The sequence below is a fragment of the Vicugna pacos genome, chromosome 21, assembly GCF_048564905.1.
Source record: "Vicugna pacos chromosome 21, VicPac4, whole genome shotgun sequence".
Taxonomy (NCBI): Eukaryota; Metazoa; Chordata; class Mammalia; order Artiodactyla; family Camelidae; genus Vicugna; species Vicugna pacos.
The window spans coordinates 33233012-33245269 of NC_133007.1; the positions used below are offsets into that span (position 1 = coordinate 33233012).

Sequence of the window (12258 nt, forward strand, 5' to 3'; positions counted from 1 at the left end):
CGGCCTTCGCTTTGTGAGCCGCTTCCCAGGGAGGACCCCAGAAATGGGTGTTCTTGGAGATGCCCGATTTAAAATAAGTCTCGGGCCGCTGGCCATCCTCTTAGCGCCTCGCTCGAGCCGGCCACTGGGGTTCCGGCGCCCAGCTGTCTGGGCAGGGCAAGCAGCGCTCACGTTCGTATCCTAACGAGTCGGGCAATAGAGTAGACACCTAACGAGAGGCCCCGGGAGCGCGCCCTGTCCTTACTGCGCACGCGTGAGGCTTCGCCGAGGTCGGCGCGGGGGCGTGGCGCCTTATGACCTATTTGCCGCAATACTGCGCCTGCGCGCGCCCGAGCGGCGCGAGGTCAGGGGTGGAAATGTTGCAGTGGCTGGCGGCATGTCGGTGGCCGGGCCGCTCGCCGTGCTGTGGCGATGCGGCGGTGGCCCGCGAGGCGGCAGGACGGCCCGGGCAGGCTCGAGGGCCCTCGGAACCGCCCGGCAGGTGAGCGGGGAGGTGCTGGCTCCCCGCCGGATCCGGGGGGCGGGAGTGGGGGGGGCGGCCGCGCTCGTCGCCGCGGTGACGCCATCCAGGTGCGCCGGCCGGCGCGGTGGGGCGCCGTGCAGGAACACGGTGAGAGAACGCGAGGGGAGCCCGGGAGCCGAGGGGCTGCGACCTCACGTCCGGCCGTGCGGCCCCGGGCTCCTCCCCAGTCCCTGCGGCCGAGGCGGCTGCCCCTGGCCGGAACCTGTCTCCCTCTGTTCTCTGAGCCCCCGCCCTTCTCCCTGCGGCGCCTTCCGCCCTTGGAAAATTCCCGCTGCCCCTGCCTCCTTATTGCCCTCCCCAAGGAGCCCCACGTTGAGTGCACTGCGTTCAAGCCTCGCTCCACTGCGAACCTGCCCTGTCTTCTCGGGCACTCGCTCCGACTGCGAAGTGGTGTCCTCCTGGGCTCAGCGGTAGTACTACCTCTGCTCTGTCAGTCTCGCAGAGTTGCTCTCCTATATGAAGATGGACATGAAGGAGTTTTATAAAGTGTTAACATAGTTGTTATTCATCGTTTTTGGAGCCCAGTTCCATCACTGTAATAATAGCTTACACTGTTTGAGGGCTTCCGTGCTAAGGGCTCTACAGGAATTATTTTATTTGAGTCATAACCATACTGCAGGTAGGCGCTTGTATAATCCCATTTTATAGAAGAGGAAATATAAGACCGCAGCTGGTCGGCTGCTGCTCCAGCCTCTTCACTTTTAGATACTTCTGTACTGTACGCCCTCCCCTGGGTTCGGTACTGTGAAATATTATTCCACATTTTACGGTTGCTTTTTTTCTTTTTTCTTTTTTGTATTGATATAGCCTTAGGGTGCTGTCACATTGAAGGACCTCAGTGGTTTTGGTTGTGAAGGGAAGAAGTTGGATGATTTTTGAGTTCCTTCCCAGACTCTGTTATTCATCTGTTGAGTCTCCTAGCTGGGTGACATCATGGTGAGCAGGACAGGCAAGGGCTCTGCCCGGTGAACTGCTCTGCTTTGAGGGCTTGGTGATTTGTAGGCTGAGGGGCCATGCAAAGGCTGAGGGCGAAGTAGCAGTCAGCACTGTAGGTAAAAGATATACCCGTGCAGTCTGCACACATCAGGTGGAACCCTATGTTATGGAAGCTTCTGTGCAGGTATTTTTTCATTCAGTGAGTTTCCTGCACTGCCCCTGCCACCCAAGAGGGAGAACCAGACAACAAGCACGTATATAGCATGAAGGTGGTTATACGAGGTGTGAAGGAAGAGAAGATAGAGCAAAGGCAGTGAGAATGAAGAGAAGGGAGTGGAGGAGAATGAATGCCACTTTGTCTCAGGTGGGATAGTCGGCTCCTGAAGGGAGGAGGGTACTGAGCGGTGGCTCGCCAGCAGGTGGACGAGGGTTGATGAGGCTGCACGTGAGTGACTCTGATACACAGACCAGGGTCCCTTGATGTGTGATCTGGCGCAGAAAGGACAGTGGTGCTTTGCCTGTCAGCAATGGGGCAGCCTTGCTGAGCCAGCTTCATGTCTTGGCTTTGCATATGCAAAGACCAATTTAGAAAGCTCATCTAAACCAAATGCCAAGAATGGATAGTAGACCCCTGTCTTTGAGAGTTGCAGCCTACCGAATGTGGTCCCCTGACTAATCAGAAAAGGATTAGATCTCAAAGAAAAAGAGTTGGAAAGTTTTGGGTACTGAAGTGTCGTCCTTTGTACCTCTAGGGTTGTAGACCACCTGATACTGCTGTCGAGCCACCTGCATCGCGCTGATTCTGGAGAGACCTGGGAGGTTTGGGCACCAGAGTCCTCATTGTGTACCTCCGGCTCTGGGTTATCGTACCTCAGGCACTTGTGGACCGCTCTGCACTTCTGCTTGTCTGCCCTGCAGTGGGAACAGTGGCAAGTACTTTCTCAGCAGGGGCATTGAGGGTCGGAGGAGGTGACAGAAGCACCTGGCGCACATCCGGTGCCTAGGGACCTGTGCTCCTTCATCTAAATCTCTTTTCCCGGTGACGTGCCTCTGTGACGTCAGGTCCTCGTTCTGCTGTGCACGGTGACTGGCTGCAGCAGGGAGGTTCATTCCCAGTGCAGAAGTTTCAGGATCCCCAACACCGTTACCTGTGGCTTCTTTCTGAGTCCCCCTGCATAGATTTTCCCCGATTTTAACATCTTTCTCATAGCTTACCTTACTTTTTAGTTCTTCTGGTCTTTGATAGGCGTATTTGAATACTTTGTCTTAGTAGCAAATTAATCATTAGGGAATGAGTTTACTTTGAAGAGTGCACTGCCTCACCGTGAAAGACAGCATGGCTGGAATAACACAGTTGTCACCCGCAGACCCGGCTTCATTAGGATAAAACACTGGGGCCATCCCGATCTGCGGCTGGGTTGGACTTCTCTGAGCACAGTCAGCACTGTGAGTGTGGTTGGTTCTGTCTTTTCAGTGTGGTGGCTTTTCTTGTGCCTGCTTTTGCTCTGGTGGCTTTCTTCTACAATAGTGGAAACTGAAATGTCTCTAGTCCTGTCCTTGACTGGTGTTAAGTACTGTTAGCAGCTTTTGGTAAAAGCTGTCATTTTCCACTTTGAGGACTAAAGAAAATACAGGGTCTGGAAAAATGTTTGCTTTCCTGACAAAAACACTTATCTTTGGCTGAATAAAGATAAATTGTAGTACCCTTTGGTTTTTAAATTTCACATGATTTTAATGTTAGAGTAACTTTTTTTTTTGAGGCTGTAATATTTTCAGTGAGCAAAATTGCCTTGGGCAAGAGGTGATTAGTGTGCTTTTGTTTGACAGCTGTAGCTATGAAAATTTGTCATGCATTTCTACATTGAATTTATTTTCCACTCATCCTGTTTGAATCATATGATAGACAAGGGCGTCCGGGTTATACCTCAGCCCGAATCCTGGCCCCTTTGAACCTGTAATGGCCACTGTGAGAAAATGCCCCATGGTATTGCAGAAGCAGCTAATTGTCTCTCGAGTTTCAATGCCTCCAGGGAACCTGCTTTCAGCAGCTGGCTCTGCAGACGAGACCGCCGTCATTTTCCTAGTGGCTGTGTTCAGAACCATCCAGAGGTACCTGTCTTTCCCCTTGCATCACTGACAGCACAAGGCTTATGGGAACTGAGTGTGGCTTCCTCTGTATCCTCCGTAGTGGGGAACTGGGGACAGGGTGCACGACCAGGAGGCTCTGTGCCCCGCCTTAGCTTCCACACTGAGTTACATTTAGCTCATCCTGTTTCTGGGTCACCTCTACATATTTATGGTTTTGATATATCGTTGAAGACGGTGAAAGAGAAACTTCCAGGAGGAAGTTGCTTGATAAATCTTCAGGGTTGCATGGGAGCAAACCTTTGTTCCTGTGCATCAGAGGGCTGGTTAGGCCAAATCTCATGTTCAGAAAGCAGATAAGAGATGCTGTGCAGACTCAGTTAGTTTGGAGCCCATGTGCCCCTCAGAGCAGGCTGTGGGCTGTGCTTGGTGTGTCTCGGGAGACCCCGTGTGTGGAGCTTCAGGTGCAGAGCAGAGTGTGCTGGCAACCAGGAGGTGCGTGCTGATCCACCAAGCAGAAGTCCTAAAGAAAACTGGCTTCTCCCTAACCCTTCCTACCCTGCTCTGATACTGTGGTTGCTGCGGTGAGTGTGATGTGTGCTTTCAGAGTGCCCGAACCTCATCATCTTGTCCCTATAGGGTTGAGAAATTATGTAATAGGAGTAGAAGGAAAAGTGACGGAAGATAAAAGGGACAGTTGGGTGGATCAGATTGTCCCTGTTTTACATGTGAGAATTTTTAAAGCATTCATTAATTTTGGGTTAATCTTGGAGCTGGTGAGCAGGTGGGCCACGCGTGGGTGGTGGTGGCTTCCCTTCCCTTCGCTCTTGTGGGCATGGCCACGTTCCCTTCCTTTGTCCCTGGTGCTCCCCACTCCACAGCCTGTGCAGTTGGAAGCCTTGACAAGTCTATCCTCTCAGTTATGTCTCAGTCTGGTGAAGTTGGTGTCTCCCTGGGAACTGTGTCCTGCTCGGGCCCCATGAGTGCAGGGTGGATAGAGGCCTGCAGAAGCACCTTGGGGGTGCACTTACATGATTTACTACAAACAGAAGACTTCTTTGGAGACTTGTGTTTTGTTTTTAACATTTATGCAGATTTCCACCCTGTCCCATAATATGTTTGGCCATTCCCCGGGTCATCATGGCCTTCGGGCTTCCATGGCTCTGTGTTGGCCTTGCTCAGTGCTGGCATGTACGTCAGGGGCAGGTCTGTGCTGGTGTCATCCTGGAACTTCTGTGGGTGTTGTGCATCTGCTGGTTGTTGCCTAGCTATGGACGAGTAGCCTGGCTGAGAAGGTGATTTCTGTCTCAAGCCTCTGTCTGACCACCTTTTCTTTACTCAGGGGAATGATTTTTTTTCCTGTTTTGGGTTAGTTTCCCAAGTTTTTATGGAAAAACCTATTCTGTGAGTCTCCTCACTCTCGGTACGTCACTCTTCACTTCTTCACCCACCAGGAGGTTCTGCAACACCAGCTGGGTGTCCTGCAGCTGTAACACACACACTTCAGATGCCAGTCACACATCCCGGTGGTTACCTGCCTTACTGACCAAACTTGCTTCCCATGACCCCCTTCTCTGGTTTGGTTAATTTGCTGGAGTGGTTCACTGGAGTCAGGATACCCGTTTGCTTGCTAGATTATTGGTTTATTGCAAAGGACTTTAAAGGGTATGAAGGAACAGCCAGATAGGGAAGTGCACAGGGCAGGTTTGGGAACAGCCCCCAGCACAGGAGCTTCTGTCCTGGGGAACATGGGGTGCACCACCCGCCAGCATGTGGGTGTGCTCTTGTCTGCCAGCCTGGTAGCTCTCTGAACTCTGTCCTTTTGGGTTTTATGGGGGGTTCCATTGCACAGGCATGACTGAGGAAATCGTTAGCCATTGGTGATTGATTCAAAATACAGCTCCACTCCCCCTTCTCGGAGGTGTGTAGGGTAGAGTTGAAAGTTCCAACCCTCCAGTCCCCATCACTGGAGTTTTTCCAGAAGTCACCAACACGAACTCTGGTGTGGTCGAAAGGGTCTTATGAACAACAGAAGGTGTCTTTCTCTCTCTTTCCGCTTGAGAAACTACAAGGGTTTTGGGAGCTCCTTCCTGGAAGAGCAAATGTACATTTCTTATTAAAAAGCGAGTATCACACAGGCTAAACAAAAGCTGGATACCTGGCAGACACCATGATAGCAGTTATTTGCTTTTGTTTTTGTTTTTGTTTTTCCCCTTGTCATTTTTGTGTACGCTAAAATACCCTTTGGAAATTTTAATTGAAAGTGTAGTTGACTTAGTTACGTGGGAAAGGAGGTATTTTTCTGGTTTGTCCCAGCTTTCTAGGACTGTTCAGGCCTCCTGATCCTTAGATTGTACTTGAAAGAAATGGGGTCCTTAGACGGCAGACGAGTGTGTCCTGCGTCAGACCTGTCTCCCCCAGGCTGGGGGCTTCAGGGGTGCTTATGGGCCTGGACTTGTGTAGTTTGAACTGTTACTGCTTCACATGCACATGTTACAGGAAGAGGCTTGCGGACTGGACTCAGTCATCTAGTTTGTGGGCCCCAGGTGTCCTGAGGAGAGGGGCTTCTGCCTGAGAGCAAGTGACATGAGTGCCAGTCTCTCATCACTTTGTTACTTTCTTTCCGCCACTTGTGTGGAAAGGTGGCTGTCACTCTGAGAGCGCAGGTCTGGAGCCAGCAAAGTGGAATGTGAGGAAGTTCGCAAGTGCCTGAACTACTACTCAGCAGTGTCTGTAGAGGGCCAGTTACAGAGGTGCTGGTTTCAGCAGGAGCATACGAAGTGTCACTTCTTTAAAAGTAACCCTCCTGGGTCACACCAGGCACGTGTGCACCAGTCACTTGTGGTTTCGTAGAGAGTTAAAGAAACTGGTTTACAGCTTCCTTCTTGTCTGGAAATGTCTAGTGATGGGGGCCTGCGGTCTCCACCACCCTTGCCGTGCCCGGATCCCTGGAGGGTGCTGCAGGCTTCCCTCCCGCCCTTCAGAAGGGGATGCTCTCTGGGGTCAGCTCTGCCCCTCACCGCCCCCAGCCTCTTCCTTTCCATTCCCTGTTTATCTCCACAAAGCACCAGTGTTAGGAAAGCTGTATGTTGGAAGGCTGTTTAATGTGCTCTGACTCTTTCTTCTCTGGAAAGTTACATGATAGTTTTCTGAGATCATAGTTTTTCTCTTAGAAGCTGGTGGACTGAAGGATGCTGGGCCTGGAGCAGATGGAGGCAGGAGAGGAGGGGAGTGGGACGACTTTGCCTGGTGGAAACAGATGCAGAGGGTTTGTGCGTCTGAGGACCAGTCCCACCGTCCTGTCACCCTCCCAAGGAAGCAGTCACTCCAAGCTCAGGCTTTGTACAGCTTTTCTGCTGTTTTGGAGCAATGATTTTAATTTGTAAAAACATGAAGATTTCTGTCTGAATTTTTAAAGCCCCAGGTAAGAGTAACCTGAGGAATGATGGCTCCACGGGCAGGGCTCTTGGTGGGCACTCTGCTTCTCCTGGGTGGTCTGGGGAGCTCAGACACTGCAGAAGTCTTTCCTCCCGAGGGCTGACTTTGGTTGTGCACCGGGGGCCATGTGGCGGAGTGTCAGGAGGGAGGGTTTGGATGACTTCTCTCACTTCTATAAAGGGAGTGGCCATGTTTGCGAAGGAACCACCCTCATTTAACTATGAAATGCTTCATGTTTGCTTTTTCCACAGGGAGAGGTGTCCTGGGGTGACAAGGATTTCCGCAGTCTGGCCGTTTTAGGGGCAGGTGTTGCCATGGGATTTTTCTACTTCTATTTTTGAGACCCTGGGAAAGAAACCAGCTGGAAGCACTTTCTGCGGTATCACCTGGTGAGAGGTCTGGTGAGGCGACTCTGTGCTCTGTCTACACACCTGTGGTGGTGGCCCATCCCTGTGGTCTGTCAACCTCGGGGTGGAGACAAGACACAGTTTTACTTCTTCCGCTAACTGCCCTGCCGAGCTCTCACACCCACTTTCCTGCTGGTTGGAGGCCCCTTTAACGTCATGGCCTGACTTCATCTTTCATTAGCTTTAGCTTCTAAGACTTAGTTCTGTTTGTTTATTTATCTTTAAATTTCAGTCTCATGTCTGAATCAGAACGCTCCTCCTCTTGGTGCACCTCTGCTCCGCTTGCTGGCCCCAGACCCTGAGGGCAAGCACTGTCAGCCCTGGGCTTTGTGTCACAGCAGCAGAGGGCCCCCCCCCCCCCGCTTGTCCTGCAGGACTCTCAGGCTTGAGTGCAGACTCTTCACAAGTGCAGAGGACTCATTCCCCCGTTGCCCTAAATAACCACTTATAAGGTGAGGCTTCCTTCTGTGTGACGATGTCGGCAGAAAACTGTTGTTTACCACTGTGTTGTCTGTCACAAGTCTGTCCTCAGAGAGCCCCTTGGTGATGCTCCCTACGTGGTGAGGGGAGGGCTGCTACAGCCCCTCTCTGCCAGGGACCTGCCACCTGCAGATGCGGCTGTGCAGAGGTTGAGACGGGTGTCTTCCTGTACCCGCATTCTGGACAGATGCCAGAGTTTCCTCGAGGGTCTGTGTGGCTGACAGTCACATGCTTGTTCCACACTCGGCCTGGAGCACGTGAAGTTGAAGTGTTCCCTCCCCAGCCCACCTGACTCAGCCCTGCGGTGTCCAGTGGGAGCTGCCTCTGGCCTGGCTCAGACCAAGGACCAGATCCTCCTGACTTAGGGGCACTTCCGTGTAGACTGGGAAAGTCCAGGTGTGAATGTGAATCTGTGTTCTCTCCAGCCATGCCCCCCACCCCCTACCCACTTGTCTGAGAAGACCCCTGATAACATCCTAGGGTGTCAAAGAAGTAAGATAGTTTTCACAGCCACCCCTGAGCCTGGGGGCACTTCCAGAGCCATGGCCTGGAACAGATGCTCTCTTGTGAAGGGCTTAATTGGGAACAAAAAACTACAGTTCCCAAAACTTCAGTAGCATTCTTTGTTTTAAAGCAGCTTTGTTGGTTTTCAAAAATTTGATAACACAAATTTTTGGAAATAAGTAAAAACATTAAGAAGGAAGTCACCATCCCATGCTAACCCAGGCGGGCCGTGTGTGTGTGTGTGTGTGTGTGTGTGTGTGTGTGTGTGTGTCTGTGTGTGTGTTCCTCCTGGCCAGTCTGAAAGCATACCTGTGGCCCACTGCACGCTCAGGCGGTGGTGCACTGCGTTGGATAAAGTGTGCCAGGTCAGCTGGGCAGCGATTCAGGCTGTCCAAGATCTCAGTGTAATGGGGACAGTGAGGGTGCCCCCACCCTCGTCTCACCAACATGAAGGCTGGAGGGGCCTTGCTGTCTGGGGATTGTGTGTTGCAGAGGAGAAGCTGGGATGTGCCAGGTGCTTTGAGACCTCTCTATGCCAGGTGTTATGGCTGTATTACAGACATGTTCAGGAGTCTGTTGTAGTGGTTGTGGTGGTGGTGAGTCTCCACACTTAGGACTGTGTCCTCATTGTCCAATCCTGGGCCCTCCTGTCATTTCCACAAGCAGCTGTGTTGTAGTGGTCAAGACGGTATAGACAGGAGGCGGACGAGGTGGTGTAGGCACAGCCTTTGCCGTGTCTGATGCGCCCTTGGAGGGCCTGTGGGCTCCAGACGGCAGGTGGGCGGGCGACAGAGGGCTGCACATTCATTTCGTTGGCATGCCCCTGACTGGATGGACAGGATGTTCCCAAATCAGCTCTTCTTTCAATGTAAGCTCTTTTCAGTTTGTGTTCCTTTTGGATTTTCAAGCCAGTTTAGAAGCTTAGTGCTCAGTGTACCAAATTATAATTCCTCTTCTTGAATTGGTTCCTGTTTATTAAAATAATCCCAAGCTAAAAATGTCCCTGCTAGTGCAATACAAAGCCAAGGCCTGTCTGCAGAGTGTGTGCTGCTCCCAGAGCCAGGGGCCTGTGTGTGTGGATGTCTGAGGACCGAGGCCCGTGCCATGCTGACAGGTGTCCTGCTTGTAACTCGGCTGCTGTGACTGGTTTTCTCTTTTCTAGGTGGACCGGCTGGAAGTCATGAACACACAGTTTGTGCGTGTGATTCCTGCCCCTGGGACATCATCCGAGGTGAGGGGTGGGCTCAGGGCTGGGTGTTCCAGACATAGCTTTGGTATTTAGTGTAAGATGTAGTTTTATGTTTTTTTAGAGAGATGCCTCGCTGAGTTTCAGTATCCAGCACCCACCTGTGTTAATGTGCTCCTTGACTTTGTTGACACATCATATAGCACAGGACCCCTTACAAAACTGTAGCTGTGATTTCAGTGTTTTAAGTAGCATGTAAGAGCCACGAGCCAAGATTTGGGATGAGAGAAAGATGGGGTGAGGAAGTGAGGAGGCAAGCAGGTGTCAGTAGTTGATGGGCATTTTGTATGTTGACCTGACGCCTGAGCCTGTGCTTTGGGGGCCGGGACAGCAGGGCCTTCAGAGCTGCTCAGGGCTTCGCTGGGAGAGGAGCTGGTGAGGGAGGTGGCGGCCCTGGGTGGGGGCCACCTTAGGTGCCTCGGTCTCTGCAGAAGTTCGTATGGTTCAGCATCGGCAGTGTGGATGCCTTTGAGCGGAACCTGGAGACTGCTCACTGGGAGCTGGGCATCAAGACCCCCAACCGGATGGCCGTGGTCTATACCACTGAGAGCGATGAGAGAGCCAGGGTGCAGTCCAGGGCCTCTGGCTCTGAACACAGAACAGTTTAGTGCTTAACCTGTTTTGGAGGGTGCATCCTTCCAGCCAGTTACAGGCATCTGCTAATAGTTATAATGTCTGTAGTGAAGAATCAGTTTGTTAGCTGTTTTTATTGAGAAAGGGCTTGGTCAGGGAAAAGTTTAGCCTTAGAAAAGTGCTGCAGTGCCTGCGGGACAGATGCTGACACATGTTAGAAAGAGACTGCTCCCTTTTGTGTTGCAGGACCAGGCTCTGGAGCCCTCAGTGTTCTTGCCTGGAGGGCCGTGTTTCTGGCCTTTCCCTTGAATATGGCAGATGGTTTTCTTGGACTTTCTAGCTCTTTCTTTCAAAGCCTGGTGCCCACCGTTCTCCTGGTCGGTATCCTTCTCTGTACCCTGAGGAGAGGTCCGATGGGGGCTGGGCGTGGAGGGAGCCTCTTCAGTGTTGGTGAGACCACAGCCTGGATCGTCAAGGACAACATCAGTGTGCGGTTTGCAGACGTGGCCGGTTGCGAAGAGGCCAAATTGGAGATCATGGAGTTTGTGAATTTCTTGAAGAATCCCACGCAGTATCAGGACCTCGGAGCCAAGATTCCAAAGGTACTGACTTCAGAAAACATGGTGATGCTGTGAGCTTCGTTCTGGTTTGTTGTTGACAGCTTAGCCTTTTGTGACTTTGGTCCATCGCAGTGGGGAGAGGAAACAGCGTTTGCAGAGTAGAGCAGTGAAAATCCTCTCATCTGATGCGCTCGAGACCACAGTGAGGTGACTGTTCTAAAGTATGAAACTGGAATCACAGGAACAGTACATGTCTACCTGGAGTGTGTTTATTTCCACTCCAGGCACAAATGTGTGTTTTTGCTTGGTGTCTTGGAGGGCAGGCCTTCCTTTGAGTTTGGCACCCTATTCAAACCCTCTGTTACATTTCTTGCATAAACCACTTACCGTCTGTGGTTGTGATTTTCATTCAAGTACAGAGTCCTGTATTTTTATGACAGTCTTTCACGTTTTCTTATTTGTTCAGTTTGGCAGCCTTGTTTTTTTTTTTTTTTTAATGCAGTTTGCTTTTTTGCTTTATTATCCAAAGCCTTCAGCTTTGTTTTTGAAGGAACCGCTTTCTTTACTCCTATTTTACTAACTTATGTGGTATTAAAGTACATAATTAAAACAACAAGCACTGCCCTTGTAAACAGGTCTGGGACCAGATGCAGCTGCCTCTTGGGAAGCCCTTGACCCAGCAGGTGGAGCAGGCATGCACTGTGGCTGCAGGTCAGGTGTGGCACAGGGAAACGGGGGCTCGGGGGTGGACCTCTGAGGGCCCGGCAGAAGCTGTGAGTCCTTTTCCCAGAAAGATTTGTGTCTCACAGGAAGTAGATTCACAGATCCCTCGAGGCATCCCTGGGCTCTGGACCAGGCTGAGAGCCCTCCTGGTATAGACCGTCCTCACCCCACAGAGCTTCCCCAACATGGTCCCTGCAGGGAGGGTACTGCCGACACCTTACTCTGAACAACAATAGAAGATGACTGACCATTGGGGATTAGAGGGCTGGAGGCATGTGTTTCTGCCTGACAACCTGGTGAGAGCTGGCTGGAAAGCTCACGAGTGTGGCCGGTGCACAAACCGCCTTCTGCTCCTGTTGGAGCTGCACCAGCAGGGAGCCCAGCTGTCGCTCACCTTGGCTTAACAGGCAGGTGCTGCTGGGGGTGCTTCTGTGTGCCTTTTCAGGAATTTTTTCTGGGGCTTGTGTTTCCTGGGAAAGCATGTGTGGGTAAACAGTGGGCGTGGCACAGGCAGGTGACAGAAGACCCTCTCGTGTGGAGGGAGGGCACTCTGTCAAGTCTGCGTGGTGGTGAGGACGCTGGGGCCTGAGTGACTTCCCAGCTCCCGCTGGGTGTGATCTGCAGTAAACGTGGGCACAGGGACCCTGGGTCCACTGCCTCCTGTCTTTTTGTTTGTTTTTGTCTTTTTTGGGGGTGGGTAATTAGGTTTATTTATTTATTTATTTAATGGAGGTACTGGGATTGAACCCAGGACCTTGTGCATGCTCAGCAGCTCTCCACCAC

General features: G+C 51.7%; 1 protein-coding gene across 20 annotated transcripts in view; it reads left to right on the forward strand.

The window, feature by feature from the left end:
* Positions 1 to 327: 327 nt before the first annotated feature.
* Positions 328 to 12258, forward strand: part of LOC102529257 (mitochondrial inner membrane m-AAA protease component AFG3L1-like) — a 34589-nt gene continuing 22658 nt past the window's right edge. For 8 of the 20 annotated variants that reach the window (XR_012062943.1, XR_012062940.1, XR_012062942.1 and 5 more), the window contains exons 1-5: positions 328 to 481; positions 2212 to 2392; positions 7238 to 7371; positions 9536 to 9604; positions 10439 to 10794. Coding sequence is in view for 6 of the 20 variants with exons in the window: in XM_072946891.1 (XP_072802992.1) it covers positions 10504 to 10794 (291 nt within the window). In the remaining 14 variants the exon portion in view is untranslated. Of the gene's footprint in view, positions 482 to 2211; positions 2393 to 6717; positions 6969 to 7233; positions 7384 to 7763; positions 7842 to 9535; positions 9605 to 10438; positions 10795 to 11387; positions 11469 to 12258 lie in introns of all 20 variants that reach the window. The other 12 variants (XM_072946897.1, XM_072946894.1, XM_072946895.1 and 9 more) reach the window with 10 other exon arrangements.